Source organism: Triturus cristatus, chromosome 10 (genome assembly GCF_964204655.1).
Source record: "Triturus cristatus chromosome 10, aTriCri1.1, whole genome shotgun sequence".
NCBI lineage: Eukaryota > Metazoa > Chordata > Amphibia > Caudata > Salamandridae > Triturus > Triturus cristatus.
The window spans coordinates 995,630,972-995,655,387 of record NC_140593.1 but is presented as its reverse complement, the minus strand read 5'-3'; the positions used below and the strand labels follow the sequence as shown (position 1 = coordinate 995,655,387).

General features: G+C 45.2%; 1 protein-coding gene across 1 annotated transcript in view; it reads right to left on the bottom strand.

The window, feature by feature from the left end:
• The window catches only part of MYO15A (myosin XVA), a 1,126,038-nt gene that overhangs the window by 220,366 nt on the left and 881,256 nt on the right, over nt 1-24,416 (bottom strand). The window contains exon 56 of the mRNA XM_085631315.1: nt 4,400-4,472. Coding sequence (XP_085487441.1) covers nt 4,400-4,472 — 73 coding nt within the window. The remainder of the gene's footprint in view (nt 1-4,399; nt 4,473-24,416) is intronic.

Sequence of the window (24,416 nt, the reverse complement as noted above, 5' to 3'; positions counted from 1 at the left end):
ACTATAATATCCCTGTTTTTTCAGTTAATTTCAAAGGTTTTTTAAAATTCTATTTTCTTACTGTAACGTCCCTGTAACCTTTGTTTTTATCAACAAATTTCTACGTTTTTTAATGTTATTTCCTAACTATAATGTCCCTGTAACCTTTGGGTTTTTCTTTGTGAATTTTGAAGGTTTGTTTATTTTTATTTCCCAAATATAACCTTTGAGAGTGGGTGTGTGAGTGGCTGTATAGGTCGGTGAGTGAGTATGCGAGTGGCTGTATGGGTCTGTAAGTGGGTGTGTGAGTGGCTGTATCAGTCTGTGAGTGGGTGTGTGATTGGCTGTAAGGGTGTGTGAGTAGAACTGTGAGTGGCTATATGGGTCTGTGAGTGGGAGTGTGAGTAGCTGTGTGGGTAAAACTGTGAGTGGCTGTATGGGTCTGTGAGTGGGTGTGTGAGTGGCTGTATGGGTCTGTGATTGGGTGTGTGAGTTGCTGTATTGATCTGTGAGTGGGTGTGTGAGTGGCTGTAAGGGTGTGTGAGTAGAATTATGTGTGGCTGTATGGATCTGTGAGTGGGTGTGTGAGTAGCTGTGTGGGTAAAATTATGAGTGGCTGTATGGGTCTGTGAGTGGGTGTGGGAGTGGCTGTATCGGTATGTGTGTGAGTGAGTGGCTGTATGGATCTGTAAGTGGGTATGTGAGTGGCTGTATGGGGGTATGGGTCTGTGAGCAGATGTGAGAGTGGCTGAAAGGGTATGTGAGTGAGTGTCTTAGTGTCTGTGTAGGTGTGCCAGTAGCTGTGTGAATGACTGAGTTTGAACAGAAACTCACCTGCCCCTTTATCCAACTAGAGTTCACAGTTTTGCACAACTGGAGTACTTTCGACTGGTTAATTAGTAAGTGCTAGCTCATTGGGTAAATGTCTAGTGCATATTCTACAACTACAGCTGCATAATGGACCAGGAGGAAATGCCTCCAGTGACCTAATTTCGGCAATGTGATTGTTCCTTGTGTGTCTTCTTCCACAAATCTGTGATAACAGGAATTCTCCTACAGAGAAGATGACGACACTACAAAGATGTGAATCTTTACCAAACAAGGGTACTTCCTCTTAACTATATAAAGTGAGTGAGGATGTGACCTAATGGCTAGAGCGGTTGACCTTGAAGGTTGGGAACCGTGATCGAGTTTCGGCAGGAACGCTCAACAACCTATGATTCTAGGCAAATCACTTAATCTCCCCGTGCCTAATAAAAGTCCATCTGTAATGCAACTTCTGCTCATGTAAAGCGATCTGATACCTTCGGGTCTAGTTCACGCTATATAAAATCCCTTCAAAAAGTGCTTCTTTGTTTGATGAAGGTGTCCTCATATTCATCTCATCAAGAGAGTGTCGCCAAAATTGGTGGGAAACACATGGGGAGCTTTTGGTAAGCTGTTCAACATATTGGTAAAAAGAAGGAAGACCTTTGCATACTACTACTGCACAACAGTCCACATAACAATCCAACCGAAGACACTGAACTCTACGATTTGCAACACATTTTTGTTGAACATTTTTTTAAAAAACATTGAAATTCAATGAAAAAAGCAAAGTTTCAAGCTTAGTTATAGTAGGAATACATTTTTCTCTATGCAAAACAAACTTCAAAAATTATAAAGGTATAGCTGTAGCTTTCATTTAGAATTTATCCACCACCTTCAAATTATTATAAGTAGCACACCTCATTAAACACTCTTTTCGGCTCGCTAACCTGACAACACTAACTATAACTTGCCACTCTATAAATTATTGTATATGGGGAGGTGGGGGAAACATAGACCCCCTCCCCTAGCCTTTACAGTCCCTGAGGACGCCCACCCATGGGGCGAAGACTAATGTAGCCCCCCTCCCCAAGCCATCAGAGGCCCCAGGAATCCCACTCACTGGCTGAAATATGTCAAAAAGGGGCTCCCATCTTCCGGGGCTGCAAAACTCTTTAAAAGAGAGGGGGCCCCCCTCCACGAACAATTAATGGCCCCGGGACCCAAGCCCCCGCGGCCAGCTCACTAGCAATGTCTTGGGCATCCCAGCCCAGGACATAGGGGTTTCGAGTAGGGAAATCTGTGTTTGCTCCAACTTGGCGAGAGCATTTTTTAATCTCCCACCATGCAGAAGCAAACACAAAGTATGCTCTCAGTGGGCGGGAGCTTTAAAAATGCTCCCGCCAGCTAGGATCAGACATTTGATCTTTTTCCTTGGCCGCACCAAGCTTTTTTTACCATTTGTCCACATCGCTCCCACAGAAGTCAGACTCCTGCGGGAGAGAGCGTACTGATTGGCTGCAAGCAACATCAGAAAAATGTTGCTGGCAGGCATTGCAAGCCTCAGAAGCTTAGTACTCTGTGATGAACTTTAAAAAAAAATAAGATATAAGGGGGCAAGGTAGATATACCTGCCCTCCGGGGCTCCACTGGGGTAACCAAGAGGGACACCCCCGGGGTCAAAATAAAAAAACAGCAATTTTTTGCTACAATCTCGCAAGACTCCTGTGGAATAAAAATAAAAAGATGGCGGCCTGGGGCTGCACTGTTTAATTAAGGGGAGCGGCGTGCGCCCCCCCTCCCTGAGTCATTTTCGATCCCAGGAACCCAATCTCTAGGGCCCAATTTAGTTTTTTAGGGGAGGAGATGTGCAGCCCCCCTCCTAAAATCGGCCCCAGGACCCCATCCTCAGGGTCCAATTTTATCATTTATAAGAGGGGCTCTTATAAATGATATGAGCCATATTCAGCCACTGTGAACCCATACCCTGGGGCCCAAAGTATTTGTTAAGGGGAAGGGGCCGTGCAGCCCCCTTACCCAAGCCTTAAAAAGGCCCTATGGATCCCATCACCCAAGGCCATGCCTTTGAAAAACAGGGAAAGTTGGCCATGTGGCCTCCCCTCCATGAGCTTTTAATGGCTCCGGGGAACCCTTGCCCCGGGGCCAGCTCACTTGCTGTGTCCCAGGGAGCTTACCCCTGGAACACTGCAGTTTCTCTTATCACACTGGCACGGGCAGGGAAACGTGTTTGCTCTAGCCTGACGGACGCGTTTTTTAATCTCCTGCCAAATGGGAGCAAACACAAAGTCTGCTCCCAGCTTGTGGGAGCTTTACAAATGCTCCTGCCAGTTGAGAGCAGACTTGAGAATTGTTTCCCTGTCCGCATTGATGCAGGCATGGAAACAGATCAACAGATTGCTCTTGCCTGGAGGGAGCAGCATAAACAGCATGTGGTTGGTGGGCACCCACCTTTAATTGAGGTGGGGCCCAGGGGATGGGGTCCCTGGGGTCGAATACAACTCGAGGCGAAGGCCAGGTGATCCCCCTCTCCTTTGAAATAAGTTGCGACCGTGGTGGGGATGGGGTGCCCAGGGCACGCGACTCCCTCCCCTTGTCATATAAATAAATAATATATATATATATATATATATATTCACTGAAATACCATAGGTTTCAAGGACATTATAGTTAGAAATTAGCATTTAAAAAACGTTAGAAATTCACTGAAAAAACCACAGGTTTCAGGGACGTTATAGTTACTTGAACATTTCACTCATACAAAACCAGAGAAATTCGGCCGTTATAGTTAGTTCAGCTGACTATAACTCGCGCCCCCGCAATGCACTGCTGATGACGTCACATATTACATCATTCATGACATGGTCAGTTACATCACTGATGACGTTACTGATGACATCTCAAATGACATCACCGATGACATCATCCAGTGACTGTGTGTTTCTGTAAAGTTAAAATATGTTTTATATATATATATATAGGCCAAGGTGTATTGAAGAATGAGTGGGTGTATAAGTCTCTGAATGGATGATTTAGTAGGTGCGTGACTGACTATATAAGTGAGTCATTAAATGTGTCTTGCTGAATGCATGGGTTAGTGACTGATACAGACATTCACACAGTTTAGTTTGTCAGTTGGTGTGTAAGATTGTCATTCTTGCCGAGTTGTGCCAGTTGCAGGGTGTGTCGGTGCTTTCCAGAACAGTACATTGGGTTGCACCTGTTGCTGTCTAAATATGAAGGACTGACACCCATCCTGCTATGCCCAACATTATATACATTTGATGAATGAACAGAAAACATCTGCTTCTGACTTCACAACACAAATATAACAACTTATTACAGGCTACGTCTGGTGTTAGACCCAGGGTGGTTTAAGAAAATTGTGGTCAAGAAATTACAAAACCTTTGCCATGACGTAGCAAAGATTTTTACCCAGTCTGAGTCTACAGATAAATGCGTTGATACATTAAAGCCCATATCCATGGTTCTTGGATTATATTTACATTTGAGCAACTGTGTGTGTTTTCTACAATGCTCCTTTTAACAGTTCACAAATCTCATTACAAAAGAGTAGTGGGGTGAAATAACATACCTTGGAACATGTCTGCTGCAATCTTGTTCATGCTGTTGTCACTGAATTCAATGAGTGATTCCTGTATCGGAGACTGAAGAAAAAGTGAGAACTTGGTTACGAACACTCAGTAAGAAACCAAAATGCCCATAATGTTATTATTGGCTACCTGGCAGCTGATGCACTAACGTATGCCCACTAGGGTGATATGTAGTCTGGGTCTTTGAATTACCTAGCCCGGCAGTTCTTAACCTTGTGACTTCTGTAGACCCCCACTGAATCAATAATGGAGTCCGGGGACCTACACTGAGCCATTAGTGGAAGATGAGGACCCAAGTCTAAGCAATTCCTATGATTCAGACCTCAAAACAATACACAAAAATACAAAAACAAGTATACACAAACAAAGGCTCAAACATTGAAATATCTTTTGTAATTCCCAATCAAATATAACAAATGTTTTCCAAATTTTCAATGTTGCTTCCTTATTTATGTATATTTTATTCATTTTAATATTATTTAATTTTGAAAACAGTAGCCCCCCTAAGTAGGCCTCGGGGTCCCCAAGTGTCCTTGAACCACAGGTTTAAGAATCACTGATCTAGTCCTTCAGCAGATAATCAAGGGCGTACAATGCCAGTTTTAGAGCTCAGACCCCCTCATGCTTGAATACGCGGCCTACATATAGAAAATTAAACAAGTATGCCCAGGGTATGGAACTCCATCTAGCCGACTAGAAACAAACACTTCATATGAATTTATCAAAGGGGAGCTGGAAAATGTGTCTTTCCAAAGACTTCTTTCATTATGGCATCTTTCTTGGTTCATTCAAAAGTGAGCTGAAATACTTTTTTCCATCCTCTGTGCTATCACAGCAAACTCCTCATAAGGAGTCTCCGGAAGAGAGCTGAATGAACTATTCTTGTAAGAACACTTCAGAACAACACCCCGATTCATTGAAAAAACACTGGCATTCCATTTATTCCTACCTTTATTCTCCTTACGTCCTGCATATTGAAAATTACTATTAACCTGGTACAAATGTATAGCTGATCTATGTAAATTACTATAGTTGTACATATGTATGTAACGACCCAGGTGTATGTAACAATCCTGGTGTATTTTGTATTCTGTCCAAACATCAACTTTCGTTATAATCTGCTAACTTGTGAAGTATATGTGATTTGTGTATGTTTTCATATACTGGTGCAATTTCATTCTATAAAGAAATCAGTTAACCATTCGGGACATGTTGATGCTGTAGAAAAAATAAATAAATAAAACATGAAAAGATTAATCATCTAAGAAAGAACCATGCAATTCGGAGAACGATCAATAGATGACGCAGTTGTATAAGTAATGACATTGTTGAATGTAAAGCTTTTATTAAATTTAGAGTTTGGCAGGCCGTAGCTGGTCAGTCAGGGTGGCGGACGCCATTACGTTCACCTCCCTGACAGAGCGCCTGATTTAAGACTTTGACGCAGACGATGAAGTTCTCTCTCCACCAAAGCAAAGTTCTGCCCACCACACTGAGTTGGCGGAAACTTCAGTATGTAGATGGAGGAGACTACTCCGTCTCTGCCTGCTACATATACCTCCGACCGCCTGACGGAGTAAGGAGTGTCAGAGGTTTCACCAGGTGCCCAGCCGCCCTATTTAGAGTAGGCGAACACAGAGACAGTTTTTGCTTTCACATACTGCCGTACAAAATGTGAGACAATGTGAAAGCAAAAGCCTTTAAATGACCCCCCACACCATTATATACAACTCCCATAGTAAAAGGGGTGAGGGGGGGGGTTTGAGGTCATTGTGTTTTTAAAGATTTCGATCACAAAATCCACTATTGACGAAGCCGTCTTGTCAGAATTTCAATGCATTTACAGGAACCACTGTGACGGTGGTTCTTGCAAATGCAAGCAATGTCCACTAAACTAGCAGGCATCTCTAAATGTGTTGGGCAGAGTACTCTCCCCATGGGGGGAGTAAAGTACTCCGCCATCGCTACAGTACATACTTCTCTACCAAACTCAAATTCAGGACCAGACTGTCTTACTCCCACCTGCCAAATTTAGAGATTACTGCCAGCCCACCAGTGATCACTGTGGGGTCGATTCACAGAAATAATCTGAGACAAAATTCTAAACGTACTACTTTTGGCATTCACCGAAGGCACTTACGATTTTTGGTATTCACAGAAGGCACTTACGACTCCTAACTTTACTTTCGCACTCAGGCCAGAATTTCCGCACCCGGACCGTACTCTCCGTGCCCGGAGTGTACTCTCCTTGCCCGGACCGTACTCTCCGGCTAGGGCCGTACTCTCCGGCTTGAGCCGTAATCTCCAGCTGGGGCCGGATAAATAAGTGTAATCAATCGGCCGGACTGCTATTTTTACAAAAAGGAACCTAAGGAATATGTGATAAATGGTAGAGGAGATCATGAAAAACAGTTTGGGCAGGGAAAAGGGTACGGCCAGACCCTACATCATAACCCAGAAAAGTTTTCTCCTTTGCATCATGGTACATGCAGTGCACAATTCGTGCTCCCCTCAGTGTTGACTGCACAGCATGAGTGTATGGGTACTGCCTAAGTGAATGAATGAGTACATGAGTAGTGCCTGAGTGGAAGGTTGGTGGAAGGGTAATGTCTGGGTCATTTAATGAGTGCATGGGTAGTGCCTGAGTGAATGGATGAGTACATGGGTACTGCCAAAGTGAATGCTAGAGTGCAAGAGTAGTGCCTGTCTGATTCCATGAGTGCATGGGTGGTACCTCAGTGATTGGATGAGTGTATGGGTAATGCCTGAATGGAAGAATGGGTGCAAGGTTAATGCATGGGTCATTGGATGAGTGCATGGTTAGTACCTCAGTGAATTGTTGCGTGGAAGAATAATGCCTGAGTGATTGCATATTTATTTATTTATTAGATTTTTAAAGCGCGACAGCTACCCCAAAAGGGTTTCCCGGCGCTAAAAGATATTAACCACTTGAGCAGATCTAAAAACTCAAAGGAGGGGCTGGAGCAAATTACTGGCAGAAGAGCCAGGTCTTGATGGCTTTGCGGAAGCGGGTATGGCTGATTTCCAGACGTAGATGCTGAGGAAGTGAGTTCCAAAGCTTGGGACCCAGTAGGGAAAAAGATCTGCCCCCCATCCTCGCAAGGCGAACTTTGGGTACACAGAAAAGACCTTGATATGAAGATCTCAGACAGCGAGCCGGAGTGTAAGCACGCACAAGGGCTTGCAGATAACTGGGGGCATTGCCCCATTTGATTCTGTGCATAAGGCTGAGTGTTTTAAATTTGACCCTATTTGCGATAGGTAGCCAATGGAGAGCCTTAAGATGACCGGACATATGTTCCCTTCTATTGCACTTGCAGAGCAGTCTTGCTGCAGCGTTCTGCACCAATTGCAGGCGACGCATGATTGCTTGTGAAGACCCCAGGTAAAGAACATTTCCGTAGTCTAAACGGGAGGTGATTAATGCATTGACAACGGACTTTTGAGTGTCGTCAGGTAGCATCCAAATGATTTTCCTAAGCCACCTCAAGATGGTGAAACAGGTGGATGTCAGGTTAATGACTTGGGGCTCCATGGTTAGGCCGTTGTCAATGATAATGCCTAGATTGCGAACTTTTTGTGACGGCGTGGGTAGGGAGCCCATTTCGGATGGCCAGTGTCTTAAGTTCCAGAGGTTTTGATTTGGGCCCAAAGTCAAAACCTCCGTTTTGCTACCGTTAAGTTTGAGCATGTTTTTACTCATCCAGGTGGAGATGTTCCTAAGGCCAGACTGCAGAAGGGAGGAGGAGTCATGATCTCCATTTGAGAGTGAAAATATGATCTGGGAATCGTCAGCATAGGTAAACATGTTTAGACCTGCAGCTTCAGCGATCTGGGCAAGCGGAGTAACGTATAAGTTAAAGAGCAGAGGGCTTAACACCGAGCCCTGAGGGACACCGTGAGGGGATGGGTGGACATTTGAGGTCGCAGTACTGGAGGTGATTTGAAACGTCCTGAGAGTTAGGAAAGATGATATCCAGTCTAATGCTTTGCCCCTAATGCCCATGGTGGAAAGTGAGTTTAACAAAATGTCATGGGAGATGGTATCGAACGCTGCGCTGAGGTCAAGTAAGATCAGCGCAGCGGAGTCACCTCTATCGACTAGGAGGCGAAGATTTTCCATCACACCAAGCAGAGTTGTCTCCGTTGAAAAGCCAGGGCGGAAACCCGATTGGGAGGGATGTAGTATGTTGTTTGCCTCCGAAAACCTAGCAAGGTGTGTGTGGACATGTTTCTCCATAATTTTGGAGAAAGCGGGTAAGAGGGATATTGGGCGGAAATTAGCCAGGATTTTCGGATCCGCCCATGGTTTCTTAAGGAGGGGTGACACCATGGCATGTTTCCACATGGTAAGTACATGGGCAGTACCTGGGTGATTGCATAAGTGCAGGGGTACTGTATGAGTGATTGGATGAGTGCATAGGTAGCCCCTGAGTGACTTTATAAGTGCATGGCTAATGTCTGGTTGCTTAGATGAGTACATGAGTAGTGCCTGAATAAAAGGATGACTGCAACAGAAATGCCTGTGTCATTGGATGAGTGCATGGGTAGAGTATCACTGAATGAATGAGTGCAGAAGTAGTATTAGAGGTGAATGAATGAGTTCTACAGTAGTGCCTGAGGAATTGCATGAGTGCATGGGTAGAGCATTGGTGCATTGGTGATTGCATAAATGCAGGGGTAGTGTCTCGGTGATTGCATGAGAGCATAGGTTTTACCTCTGTGAAATGAAAAATGCAAGGATAATGCCTGCGTATCCTATTAGTGCCAAGCTTGTGCTACAGAGATTAGATGACAGCATGGATAGTGTTTGTGAGAAAGGATCACTACCTGGCTGATGACATCAGCAACATAATGAACGTTTTTAAATAGTGTAAAATAGTGTAAATAATCAACTTTATTTTTAATAGAAATAATAAAACATAACAGTGTTGACTGCACAGTCAACACTGAGGGAGAGCGTAAATTGTGCACTGCATGTACCATGATGCAAAGGAGAAAACTTTTCTGGGTTATAATGTAGGGTCTGGCCATATCCTTTTCCCTGGCCAAACCGTTTTTCTACCATTTATCACACGTTCCTAATGTTCCCTTTTGTAAAAATTGCAATCCAGCCGGAGCCGGAGAGTACGACCCTAGCCGGAGAGTACAGTCCGGGTGCGAAGAGTACACTCCAGGTGCGGAGAGTACGGTCCGGGTGCGAAAATTCCGACCCGAGTGCGGACGTAAAGTTAGGAGTCATAAGTGCATTCTGTGAATACCAAAAATCGTAAGTGCCTTCTGTACCAAAAGTAGTAAGTTTAGGATTTTGTCTCAGATTAGTTCTGTGAATCGGACCCTGTAAGAGGAAACACTGTCATAGTGGTTTCTCTGATTTTACAAAAAGTTGGGTAGACGGCCATCATCAGTTTTGATGGCTGTTGGACCTGGCCCTTTTTGCAGAGTTATCCCCAAACTTTTCGCCTTCCTCCACATATTTTTCAGACCCTCGTTTTGCTGGTCTGAGGACTCCGGGCACGTTACCACTGCTGACCAGTGCTAAAGTGCAAGTGCTCTCCGTGTAAAATGTATTGGTATTTGGGTTCTCCATAATTTGCATACTTAATTTACTTGTAAGTCCCTAGTAAAGTGCACTATGTGTGCCCAGGGCTTGCAAATTAAATGCTACCAGTGGGCATGCAGCACTGGTTGTGCCATCCACTCAGTAGTCCTGCAAATATGACTCAGGCCTGTCATTGCAGTGTCTGTGTGTGCAGTTTTGAACTGCCATTTCGACCTGGCAAGTACATCCACTTGCCAGGCCCAAACCCTCACTTTTATTCAGTGCTTAATTTGTACTTCCTCTTCTAGCCCCACCCACGTCCACAACTAGCATTACTGAAAACCAGATGTAATAACCAATCTGAATTTCAGTGTGCGACTCTCTACAAGAAGAACGATCTTTCTTTCTAACTGTGACTCACATTTCCTGATGGAGAGCTATTGGGGAAAGCTGGGCAGTGATCTGTGTGCTGCAACATTTGCAGGATGGGGCCCTGATATCAGACAAAGGCCCTCTTCCACCACTACCCTTCCCCAAGTTTAATACCCAACCACCTTTGACAGCTTTCTACTGAACCAGAAGACCTTCCTTCTCAATAGGAGTAGAAAAGAGATTGAGGGACCCACCGATCCTGAAATGTACTTTCAAAAGCAATAGCTATACAAATCTATTCAAAGACCTCGGAGAACACATGCCAGTCATCAGAGATGGAAGAAAATTCCTGATACCCACTAGATTGAGTCAGAGCCCTCAGCACAACATTGAAACAGTAGAAATCACCTATAACAACCACAAGGCCATAATGGTGTATAATTATTTTGTCCCAGTTACAAACACCAGGAATTAAAATGATCATTTGAAGTTTCATAGATCCCCCACCACATTCTGTCTATAAATCTAAACACCCACACTGTGCACAAATACCATCTGCAGTCCCTTACACATACCTTATGCATTCATCATCTAAAGTATGTGTGAGTGACTAGAAACAACATTTACAGGTTAGTTTAACAACTTTTTGTGGCTCACTCTAACAAAGATTGTGGCTGTTTCTAGGGTAGGGTTTCACATCTCTCAAACAACAACCTGATTTTTCACATATGCTATGCTGTAGCCCAGGGACCCATCCCTGTGATTAAGTTGCAAAAAAACCAAACTAGCATTTCTGCTGCATTATATTAAAAGTGGCCCACTGTTCTGCTATGGTTTAAAGATTGAGTGCTCCAAACCAGTTGAAATCTTAATCATGAGTACTATCCCTGCTTGTATAATACTGCACTGAAAAATAAAAGCAATGCGTGTTGACATTTGCCCCAAATAGGGTTTTTGCTCAATTTCTCTTTATTCCAGGATCTGATAGCTATTACAATATGAGAGGAGAATCAAACTACCATGATTTTCACAATGCTTTTAATGTTGCCCTTCTACATTCCTTCCAACTTAACATCTGTGGACACAACAAACCTATTAAAAATCTAAAGGAACACAATCACTAGATTGAAGGGTGTCAATCTGTAGGGCCAACATTCATAATGACATTATGCAGTTTGTGGGTAGTACACAAGAAATGCCACCTCCTTTAAAAAACAAAATATGAAGAAACTGAAAAAGATAAATTTTGAACAGTCGATCAGGAGCACAGCTGATAATATGCCCTTGAGAATTCCCATAGAAGCCCATGTTCTGGTGTGAACATGGGCTTCTATTGGAATTCTCCAGGGCATATTATCAAGCCCATTATCGCAGTTTTAGCAGCCGTTTTCTGCCGCTAACGCGGCGATAATTTCAACGCCGTGCTTGATAATATGCCCCTACATTCTTCTCTGAAAGTGGGTATTCCAATATAGGAGCAGGCCTGTGTGACATCTGTGTAAAAACATGACGTGAATGTGTATGTTCTGATATTTCAACAGAGATATGTGTAGCGCTGCATTGCCATTAGCAGGCCTCAATGATTTTGTCACAGACCAGGATTCTCTGTGTTCTGTTCCAGGTTGTTTATTATTGTGGTTGGTGCTGTTGTGAGCTTGAGCATAATAACCAACTATATGGAATATCTGAGCTGCGTTGTACATGTGCCTAATGTTCTGTCTAAAGTGGTCTGTGGGTGTGAATGGCTATTGGCAGTGCGACTTAGACATTTGGATGTACACGTCTCCTCACCTGAATGCATCGCCAAGAAGTGTGCACTATTAGAGTGGTGTTCATTACCGTGTGTGCTGTTGAGGACTTCACCAGCTGTGTTCGCATGTTTGCGTGTGTAACTAATTAGCTGAAAGCCTGTAAATATCTTAATGAGAATGTCTTACGTTGAAGGTCTTGCGGTCATTAACTAATAACTTTTCCTATCTTGTGCATCGTCCCTAAGTAAGCAGGTAATTCATCTGATGGGTGCATGGGCACGTTCTTAAACATGCTCCTTTCTGTAGGGGTCGAAGTCCAGATCTATCATTACCTTTCAAACACCAGGCATCTGCAATTTGCACATCGGGTGGTTTGCAACAGGGATTTGCAAATCAACCTGTTTGCTAATAAGCTGCATTGCAAACCGTTAATTGCTAGAGTGTCTGAAAATGACCCGCCTAATGAATGTTAATTTGGGAGGTTGCAATTTGTGACTCCCGTGATTGGTTGCCGCCGAAACAGACCCTTCAGTGCATTTGCTTTTCAAAATGGGATTTTTTGTTTAAGTAGTCATACCCTTTAAAATCACAGGTGCTACTTAAAAAAGCATTTGCAATGCAGTACGTCTCGCATTCACGCGAGTTTAAGCTATTAGCATTGTAAAGGACAATGCCTTTTATTCATGTTTTAAAACATAAATAAAAGGCATTGTCAATTACAATACTAATAGCTTAAACTCACGTGAATGCGAGACCTATAGCATTGCAAATGGGTGTTGGGACTTGCAGTGGCAGACACTAGTACGCTTCAATAACTGCTCTGTAGTACAGCATGAAAAAAAGGGAGGCGCAGGAAAGGAGGGGGACTCACCTTTTGTGCCTGCAGCTCCTCGAATTCAATTCCTGGATAAGGAATTAATAATCTGTGCAGCATCAGGGATTCGATGCTTTCATTCTTAAAATGTTCTAACTGCAGCATTTAAATTCCTCCTCAACGCAGGCCTCTGGACAGCTGCCCAAAAGTCAGAGTTCCCTGTCCAACGGGCCTCAGCAGCATGTCTTGAACTTTCCCAGCCTGCCTTGCCCCCCACCTCACCCACGAGCCCGCCCTCAGCCGCCCGCAATTATTCAAATGCAATGAGCAGAAGGACACCTTTTGGTGAAAGGCATGCGTCAACTGCTGACATCACTAATGTGATGCAGTCATCATGCCTGGACGTGGGTGGGCCGTTTTCTGGAGACATACCAGGCAGGAATCTGAACCAAATGAGAACAGGACGAACAGGACGGGTACGTGTGCATTTATTTTTAATAATTACTGGGCCCAGGGGAGCAAACTTTAATAGACCCGGCCCTGAAAAATAAATTCCGGTGCTAAGCACCGGAAAGCATCGGCACAAATTAGGCACTTCTTGTATTACATATAAGGCACCCCTACGGTAGGCCCAAGATAGCCTCATGGGCAGGGTACAGTGTATTTATAAGGTAGGAAAAGTACTGTTGATTTTTACATGTCCTGGTAGTGAAATACTGCTAATTTCGTTTTTTACTACAGCAAAGCCTATCCCTCCCATAGGTTAAAATTGGAGCTGCCTTGTAATATCTTACAAGTGTATCTTCCAATTGGGAGCTGATAGAAAATTGGAGTTTGGAGTCTGTGGACCCACAAAAGTGAAGTTGGTTTTTAAATTGCAGGTCTGAAAATGCACTTTTAGAAAGTTGCCATTTTCTTACTTTAACCGTTCGGGCCTCTGCCCGTATCTGAATACATGGGTCAGGATGACAGTTGGGCTGTTTGTGCATTCAATATAGACAGTCACACAAAGGGAGCTGAAGAGTGCCTTGCAGATCCTGATGAGCCATCACCAGGCTGATGGGCCTTTCTGCCCAGAGTATTGGGAGGAGTTGACACTGACACCTGTATAAGGCTGTGTCTGTCCTCACACAAAGAAGTGTCCATCCCCTGTAGTGTGTCTGGAGCCAGAGCAGGGAATGGCAGGGTCTTGTGCACTACAAAGATTTTCCTTTGAAGTCTGCATACTTCAAAGGCTGGAATGGGTATAAGTACTGAATGACTGACACCATATATTTAGTTAACTTTGGGGTCCTGAGTAGACTCTGCAACCACGAGGAGCCACGCTACCAGGAGGAACTGCCACTCAGCCATTGCTCTGCTGTGTTGGCCTGTTATATGCTGATTGCTGTGTTATCAGGCGGGACTGCCACTGTGCACTGTGGACTGCTGTGTTGGCCAGCTGCCTCTGCAGTGAGGGAGGAACAGTCCTGCCCTCTACATCCACTTGCATCCAAGGAACTCCAAGGGCTTGTCGAGCTTGCCTCCTGTTGTGGAAGACTCAGGGCCATCAACATCTTCTGTGTGCTCTGATCGAGCACTGTCTGCAAATCAACATCTCCTGCAGAGTATCTCTAGCCCCCTTCAACTGAGTCACCAGTCATACCCTCAACTGCCAGCGCTTGTTGTTCCAGCCCTGACTTATGAGGGTCTTTCACTTCAAGCTGCGCCTGCTTTCACTGACCAGAGGCGCTGCACACCATTAGCCGAGTGCACAGTCTGAGGACCAAGGGCATTGTGAGGAGAAGAATCAGCATGGCCCGATCTTTAATGGGGGCCTAGTACACCGTGTGCCTCTCCGCAAACCAGTTCCACCCTGCGGCAGCCAAACAATGAGGAGACCGGCGGGATGGCAGTGCAGTGCCCCCAGCCTTCCCCACGTCAAGCAGGAGGACGCTTGTAGCTGTAAAGCAAAGCAATGCCTGCGGCGAAGGGAGTACTGCCCTGGATCCTCCGGTAGCTACAAGAGCCGCCCACAAGCAAGATACTGTGAACCTGGGGATCCGCATGGTCCAGATACTTGAAACCACATGGTCCCTGCAAGGGATGTAAGCATAGCAGGCAGGGGGAGACTTACTTTCATCTGCACTTGGGGGCATGAGGACTCGGACCCCTTCCTGTGTGCTACAACCCCGCCGCAGCATTCTTTCCATGCACTGGGGTCCCTCCATTCCACAGCAGAGGAGACTTGCTTGGTTGCAGCTAAAAAATACCGTAAATCTCTTAACGTAAACCGGCCACAAGCTTCTAAGGAGCAAAAGACTGGGTTAAAACTACTGTAAAGGCTCTAGAAGGAAGTCAGCTTTGAAATACTACATTGTAGCCTGATTTATTCACTATCTGGTGATTTATTGCTTGGCCGTTTGCTGTTTTGGTCTAGTTATTATAAGATAAATATTGGCTATTTTTCTGAACTGGTGTGGAGTCATTTGGTGGTATTTTCACTGTGTTACTGTGTTTGTGTGTGTGTGTGCACAAATACTTTACACATTGCCTCTGGGATAATCCTGAATGCTCTGTGCCAAGCTACCAAGGGGGTGAGCAGGGGTTATCTTAGGTGTGCAACTTACTTATCCTGACTAGAGTGAGGGTCCCTACTTGGACAGGGTGCATACCACTGCCAACTAGATACCCCATTTCAAACAATGGCCTTTCACCAAACATTTTGTTATTCAATAACAAACACCCAAAGTGCGAGGTTGTTTTGGAAAAACAAATAAATAATGACTACTACAGTCAGTACTCTGTCAGGCCATCGGAGTAAGATTTCAATTAATGCAGTCAACAGGTGTCAGAAAAAAGACGGTCCACCAAAATCAGAATAGAGCAGGCGGAGTAAAGGTTTGACGGAATGAGTACACCGGGTCCAACCGAAGGCGTACAACATCAACCCCCGGGGTACCGGTCGCCCTGCACCAAAAATCGGCAGTAAGAGTCCCCTCCAGATTCCCCCGGCACCTCGACGGAGCAGCCATCGAGGAACGTCAGCATCACTGAGACCCACTTTGGGAGTGGTCCAGCTGTCCCGATTTTGTCCCTGCCAGCTATTTGCCTCGAACTGCAAGAAGCATCTTTGCGCACCAGCCCAGCCACCCTAACCATTCTGTCCCCGAGCGGCCCGACCTGGGTACTGAACCAGTGGTGCCCCCTTGCTCCAAGATCCTTTGTGATCTAAGTCCCCATTTGGGAGCTTTGTGATCTAAGCCCTCATTTGGGAGCTCTCTGACATGTTCCCAAGTCTCCCTGTGCAGCCTATTTCTAAGTGGCCTTCCTTCACCGTAGCGCGCCATGCTACAACCTCACCAGTACCCTGCTCCTGGTAAAACCCTGGTAGTTCCTGTAGAACTGCTGGTAGTACTTTGGACCTTGGCCCACTACAACTCTAAACCCTGAAGGTGAACCCCTGAAACCGACTGTACCTACCTTTATGCATCTCTGACTTTTCCTCCCTCCCTGGCATGGCACACAACCCTGTGTGCCATGCCTACCCTGCTCTGCATGTTGTACAGGTAAGTCACCCCTACAGCAGGTTTAACAGCCCTAAGGCAGGGTGCACTATACCCATGTGTTGGCATATCTGCATCAGTGGATATGTCCTGTGATATCTAAGTTCACCCTTGGATACCACGAGTTCACAGGGAAGGCATACCGAGTCCATGGGCTGGACACCCATGATTACGAATTTCCCATCTACATGATGGCTTCTCCATAACTCCAGGTGTTTAGTACAAAACATCTCGTCTTAATAAACCCATGCTGATGCCAGTATTGGATTTATTAATAAATACACCTAGAGGTAACCTTAGAGCTGCCCCCTGAAAACCTACCAATCCCCAGTGTGTTCGCTGACAGGTCTCGACCAGCCAGCTACTCTAGACAAGTTTCTGACCCCCTGAGGTGAGAGCCTTCACTCTCTGAGGTCAGGAACAAAGCCTGCTCTGGCAGAGGAGTCCACACCTCCTCCAAGCAGGAACTACATTCCAGGGTGGGAAGCTTCAAAGGCCCTGCCGCCTTTGTTATGCGACCCAGGTCTCTTCAGATAGTGGAGATGCCCACCTCCTTGTCTTGACCCCACCTTTTGGCAGTAAGACAGGCCAGCACCACCCCTACGGTGGACTAGCTGATGTGGACTCCCCTTTTCAGATTCCTCCATCTTGTTTTGGACGGAATTATCATTCTAGGGTCAGGGTTATGCTAACGTCCCACAGGAAGTGGCCATACAGAGGGTGTAGACACCCTAAAAGGTAGGTAGCCCATTGTCCACTACCTGCCACTCCTCTTAACGCCCCTAAATTGAGTATTTAGGGGGCACCCCTTACCCAAGAACTTAGATTTGATGGGTGAAGAGAAGAAGGACGAAGAAGAGTCACTTGCGAGAACAGCAGACAAGCTGAGAACTTTTGGCGTGAAACCCTGCCTGCTCATAACTCGCTCGACAGTTGCAACAGAGTGACTCATCCTGCAAAGTGGAGAACTACCAAAGCATAGGGTAGCCTGCCTGGACTTCGAAAATTGGCTACAGTCTCCCTTGGAGTAGGGGAGCTAAACCCCTGCAGTCCACAGGCACCACCAAGCAGCATCCGGTCCACCACCTTGCAGCTCTCCAGCCTTTTTTTAAAAAATTTTTTTTAGTCCTCATCTCACCATTCAGCATCTGCAATTCTGACAAGAAGCCATCCATCCGACGTGGGCACCCTAGGCTTCTGCGGCTGCATTGGCTTTAAGCCTAACCAGGCCAGCTTCTTTGTGTAAAGCTTGGTGTAATCATAGGACCAAGGGGCATTCAACCCGTCTCATTTCTCTGCCCCAAGATAAAAACTGTGACCAAATATTGAAATTGTTATCATTTAAATGCCCCTGGTCCAAGCGGGCCAGACCCAATGAAGCTTTCAACCAGTTATCAAAAAGTGGGGGCCGAGGGTCTTTCCAAAGTTTGCATATCTCCCTTCGGGCGATAAGAATCAGGTATAGTAACAAACCTCTTTGAGTTGGCCGCAGCAGGTCCATCGATTCAAAATCCGTACCAAAAATGACTATAGAAAGATTCAGATTGATCTTAACTTTAAAGATGGCGCCAAGAGCGCGCTCCACATTCTGCCAAAACCCGCTTAGCTTAGAGCACTCGAAAAAAATATGTACATCGTCAGCAGCAGAAAAGTCTCATCTTGGACATTTGGAGGAAACTAAAGGGGCAAATCTAGCTATTTTCACAGGGGTATAGTATAATATATTAATAACATAAAAATGATTATTTTTTAAAGATGCAGGTTAAACAAACTTATATAGAATTTGAAGTGATAAATCATATAGCTCTATGGCTTTAGAGTCCAAGGGTGACTGGTTCCAGGCTACATACTGTAGAGGGAGATCTGCGTCGTCAGAATCAAGAGTTTCTTGTACCAATATGCAACCTCCTTTTTTTTAGGGTTAGAATTCTGAAGAATAAACTCGATTTCCCAATCACCACAGATAGAATCCTTTTCTGCTGTGTACCAGGAAGCCAACTGTAGATATTTAAATTTAGAAAAGGAGCTTCCTATTTCAGATTTTAAAACTTCCCACGGATGGACTCCATCTGGGGATACAAGGTCCGACCAAATCGCAATGCCAGCCCTTTTAATAGGCAACGCAAGACTATCCTCTAAGCAGGCAGGCAGCCTGGGGGAATTTCAGATGGGAGCAAATTCAGAATAGTGACCAATCCCCCATCTGCTTCTAACCTTATACCACACGTTAAGTGCTGCTTTTAAGACTTTCAGGCGAACTTTAAAAAAAAACCTTGGTGCCCCAAACTTATATAGGAAACCTTCTCCCCCACCCTCTAGTGTGGCCATTTCTCTCAATATCTTCCCTCAGTTAGATTTCTCTGTTATAGTCAACAGCATCCGAATGTTTTTAAATTGAAAAGCAAAAGAATACCAAGTTAATCCGGGAGAGCAAGACCTCCCTTCAGAAGTCTACATCTTAACTTCTTCCAGGATAGTCTAGCGCTCTTATTGGACCAAATAAAACTACCGATTTTTCCTTGAATTTTGCTGATATCCCTACTGGGGAACTCAAGGGGAATGGTACTAAACAAATATGTCACTCTCGGTAAGATTACCATCTTTACTAAGTTAACCCTGCCATAGATAGTCAGTGGTAGGTTTTTCCATTTTGTAAAAAGGTGGTCTACCTCTTTAGACACCTTATTTAAATTGATCAGAGGTATATCCTCTAGATCTTTAACTATAATGACCCCCAGGTATCTAAATTCCTTACTCAAGCTGCCGACCCAGTTATTAATGTTCCAGCACATCACCTCTGTCTTGGAGGAGTTAGCTAAGTATCCAGAGTATGAAACAAATTCCACTAAAAGGGCTTCCACTCTTGGTAATACCTCCACTGGATTATTAGTATATAGCAGCATATATATAGATCGAACAGCAAGGGCGAGATGGGACAGCCCTGCCTTGTTCCCCTAAATATGCTAAGACTTGCTGTTAACATGCCATTTAACAGGATTACTGCAGAGGCACCCTGGTAGCAGCTGATCAGGGTCTGTATAAAGATTGGTCCGAATCCCATTATCTTTAAAACTTCCCAGAGGAAGACCCAGCAGACCTTGTCGAAAGCCTTGGCTGCATCGAATGCCGCCACAGCCAAGGGTTCCGACCGGGCCACCGCCAGGTCTATGCTACCAATTAATTGGAGCGTCTGCTCCTGAATGTACCTCCCTGGGATGAAGCCCTTTTGATCCGTATTGATCAGCTGCGGTACTACCTTGACCAATCTCCCAGCCAAAACACTCAAAGATCTTATAGTAAGCATTTAGCAGGGAGATTGGTCTATATGAGTCAGCTTTAAGGGGATCTTTCCCTGGCTTCAGAATGAGAACAATCGTGGCCTCCTTCCACGACTTAGGGATTTTACCTTCTGGACTGTATATATAATTAAATAATTCACACAGTCTTGGGACTAGCTCCTGCTGGAGAAGTTTATAAACCTCGCCAGGGAGGGCATCCATCCCTGCAGCTTTATTCTTCTTGATGTTATTTATATGCAAACTTATCTCACTCTCTGTTATAGGGGCATCGAGAGTATCTCGACTGCCCTCTGTTAATTCAGGTAGTTCTTTATGCCGCAGCCATTTTTGGATATTTTCTGAGCAGGGAGTGATCTCCTCTCTATACAGATCTGAAAAAAAGGAGAGGAGGCGCGTTTGCATCTCCTCTAGTTTACAAGAGGTAGCCCTATTCTGATCTATTATTAATTTGCTAATATTATTTTTAGCTCGATCCACTCTTGCCTTCCAGGCTAGAAGAGCACCCGCCTTTTCACCATATTCATAATTGTGCATATTATGGGATGTCCACTAGGCTTTTACCTTTTGGTCTAATTCTCCAGCCTGAATGATGCTGCAGATGACCAGAAGAAGGTAGTTATCAGCTCTGTCTCCCCACCGAGTGTGAAGACACCAGGACCAATCAGAGCAGACACCAGGACCAATCAGAGCCACGCAGCACCAACCCCGGGGTACAGGATGCCTTGCAGCAAAAACCGGCAGCGAGACTACAGTCTGGATTCGAATGCACCCCAGTCGAGGGACATCAGCATCATTGAGACCCACTTCGTGAGTGGCCCAGCTGTCCCAATTTCGCCCCTGCCAGCTGTTTACCACGAACCGCAAGGAACATCTTTGCGCACCAGCCCAGCCGCCCTAACCACTCTGCACCCGAGCCGCCTGGCCCAGGTACTGAAGGACCGGCTGTGCCCCCTTGCTCCATGACCCGATGTGACCTAAGCCCCCATTTGGGAGCTCTCGAACTTGCCTCCAAGTTACCCTGTGCAGCCTATTTCCAGGTGGCCCACCTTCACCGTAGTGCACCTTGCTACAACCTCACCAGCACCTTGCTCCTGGCAAAACCCGGGTAGTTCCTGAAGAACTGCTGGTAGTACTTTGGACCTAGGCCCACTACAACTCCGAACCCTGAAGGTGAATCCCTGAAACCTACTGTACCTACCTTTATGATTCTCTGTCTTTTCCTCCCATAGGATTGCATTGTGCAGAATCGCGCACATGTTTGAACGTTTTACTTACCTGTGTATATTTCTAACGATAACAGTATTTCCCTTTGAACAAAGTTCTTAGATTTAACAAATATATGTAAAAAGAAGTATTATTTTTCTAATTTGGTCTATGATTTATTCTCTGAGTGTGAGTCCGATTTATTGCCTATGTAAGTACAACAAATGCTTAGCTCTACCCTCTGATAAGCCTAATTGCTCGCAAACACTAACACAAAAGAGAGAGTTAGTATTATCTGCTTAATCCTCTGTAAGCCAATTTGGGACCCACTGGACTCACTACACAGCGTACTTCTTTTTAGTGCACTATAGAGAGAGAGCCAGCTTCCTACAGTAATCATCATCTGTTGTAGACTGATCCTCTTGAAGAGGCATGGCAATTCAGGATTGTGGAGTAATTCTTGGTGAAGGTGGAGGAGGCATATGGTCCGGTGATTTAGGTGCAGGTGTGGGTACCACTGCAGGTGGCTGTTGCACTTCAGCTGGTGATGGGAAGCACATGTAATAGTCTCGAAGAATGCTTTGCAGGTCTTCTATCAGTGCAGCCGGAGCCTGGACCATGCCTGGTGGTGGTAAAGAAGGAGCATAAGGATGGTATTGCTTAGTGTAGAGGCTGTGATAAACAGGCTCATAATAATCCTCTTCCTCCTCTTCATCTTGATATATGACGTTCAACTCTGAGGGGCTATGGGATGCGCCAAACATTCATTGATTGTCATCCTCTGATTCTTGAAGATCCAACAAGTGGCTGGGTGGTAGTGGGGACACTTTACCAAGAGAACTGTATTCAGGGCGAAAACTTTCTAAAGATGGCAAAATTCTAGTAGACAAGGTTGTTGATGGCAGCTTCAACGGTGTGGTCAAAAGCAACATGTTGTTTCTTCTGTTTGAACTTTGCTGACGATGAGGAGGACTTTTCCGATGGCTGCATCGTCGATGAGGATCTTCAATGGTGGCACTGATGCTGATGCGGTCATTGACGGTGTTCGTACAGTCTTTGTCGACGTCATTGTCGTCATCGACGAAGTGGTGGTCGTCGACGAAGTAGTCTTCATTGACGCTGATACCGTCGTCGATGGAATCGCTGTCGATGGTGTAAGCGTTGAAGAACTGCCAGTCATCGTTGAAATTCTGCTTTTAGGTGCGGTCAATGATGTTTTTGACAGCGCTGATGCCGTTGACAAAATATTTTCTGTGAACCTGGTCTTTTTTTAAACCAGTTCAGAGAAGGATCTAGGTTTCAATGGGAGGGCTGTAGATGGAGTAGAAGGCTCAGATTTAGAGTCTGAGGAAGCCTTTTTTCTCATGAGAGGAGCTTTCCGTAGATTCATGGTGGGTCTTTTTAAAGGCTTTCCTGCTTCTGTCAGTGGACTCATGGTGAGACCTTTCCCTCTTTCTAGATGTCTGTGAGGAGATGGAACACTCGCTACTTTCCTGCTGAGAAATGACAGTTTTCTTGCTTTTAAGTTTCTGCAACCATAATAAAAGACTTCCCTCATGGTCTTTGAGGGTTTTTGTAGAAAAGGTTCTGCATATCTTGCAGTCTCTCACCTTGTGCGTTGGATGAAGACAATAAATACATTCCTTACGAGGGTCTTCTGTATGAAGCCTGTTGTTACCACATGTGGTACAAAGTCTGAAGAGCCCTTTCTTGACCAGTTTTGACATTCTGGAACAGGGAAAAACTTTTTGCAAATCACCTAATCTGAAGAACTAAGCAGAGCTCAGGGAGACTCCCTCACACACAAAGTGCGGTGAAAATCTTAGGGACAATGCCTCTGTTGGGAGTGTACTAAGGGTGCTGTCGCTGGTCCTTTTTTAAAAAGGACATAGATAGGCTATTAAGCTGAACCTTGCATTCCCTTTACAGCCTATTAAATTGATACATACTGCTTATTATGATACATTGGGACTGGCACTTTGACAACGGGGAATGATTCAAGCATGTGAATCTATGAAAGATACCCCAATACTGGAGAAAAGACTTTCTTCCCAATGGTCTCAGTTTCCTTCTATTCCTTGCCATGAGGAAAGGAGGTATGGAATCAGGGAATTGCTTGGAAGAAGAGGACACATGAACTACAAGACTCTCTCAGTAGAGGTGAGCCATCAGAAACTTTGGGTCTCCAGGTGCTAGGCGATGGCGTAGGGTGACCTGAATGTTAACTGTCTGGGTAGAAGCTGGAATGTTCCATGGAGTCCATCAATCCCTCAATGAAGGGGAGCAATGGTTTCACCACTAAAGCAGCAGCCTATAAAATCTCTGTGAGCAATTTGGCTGTTTTATCCTCTACAGGCAGTGGTAGAACAAGGACCTTCACAGCATAGCATAGGACCAGCAGAAATGAGGCAGCTTCCTCAGTGGGGGCCCCCAAAGGACACTCTGGATCCGCCACCTAACAGGTGGATAGCCCACTTGCATTCTGTAGACCTAAGCAATTGTCAGCATCTATGCTAGTGGGGGAAGAAGATGGCCCACCTTGCTGTGGTCATCGATGTAATTATAGACAATGTGTGGCATCTGAATAGGGTGCAAATCCAAATGAAAGAGCTCCCTGAGACTGCCAAAATATTTGCAGAAAGGCAAATAACTGTAGGGAGCCTCCTCAAAGAAATACTGACCCCTGTGTCCTGACCAGGATGGCCTTCATAAGAGAGTGGCATATCTGAAGACACAGCCAGCAGTGCAGGAGACAGCACCGGTGCCATTGGTCCCAAGGTCATTGGTGGAGGGATCGCTTTGGCAGGTGCCAGAAAGGCGTCATGGGAAATCTCAGTGGAGTTGGCTGGTAATGAAGTTGGAGCCACCAGAAGGAGCGGAGTGGAGTTCCTTCAAGAGCTAGCCAGCATTGCCTGAATGTAGGCTGTGATCAACGCAAGAGGCTGGAAAAGTCAAAGGTGGCCACGTCTTGAGCCACCACCGAATCCAGTGCTGGTACATTCACAAAGTCTGGCTCTGAAGTTGAGCCAAAGTTGGGGCACGTAGCAAGCAACTTCGAGACCTACCCCTGGAAATGGAACAATGTCTGGGATGTGAGAGATCCTTTCTGTTCCTTTTTTTGTCCCATCTTGAAAGACCTTTCTCTCTACCCCTGCAAAAGGTCCACTTTGAAGGCGAGTCAGAACAGGACCAGTTGCAGACATGTGCCATGAAATGTTTAGCCTCTCGCTCCTTGTTGGCCTTGGTGTACATGTGGCCATTCTTTTTTGCATGACTTGGAGTTATGCTTGGAGCCCAGGTTCAGCATGTGGATGTCATGAGGGTCCGAGAGTGATATCTTCTTGCCACAAGAGTGACATTCCTTAAATCCTGACAACTTTGGTGGAGACAATACTTCCTGTTCAACACAGAAAAATAACAAATTTTTGGAAAAATTTCTGAGCATTGCAAC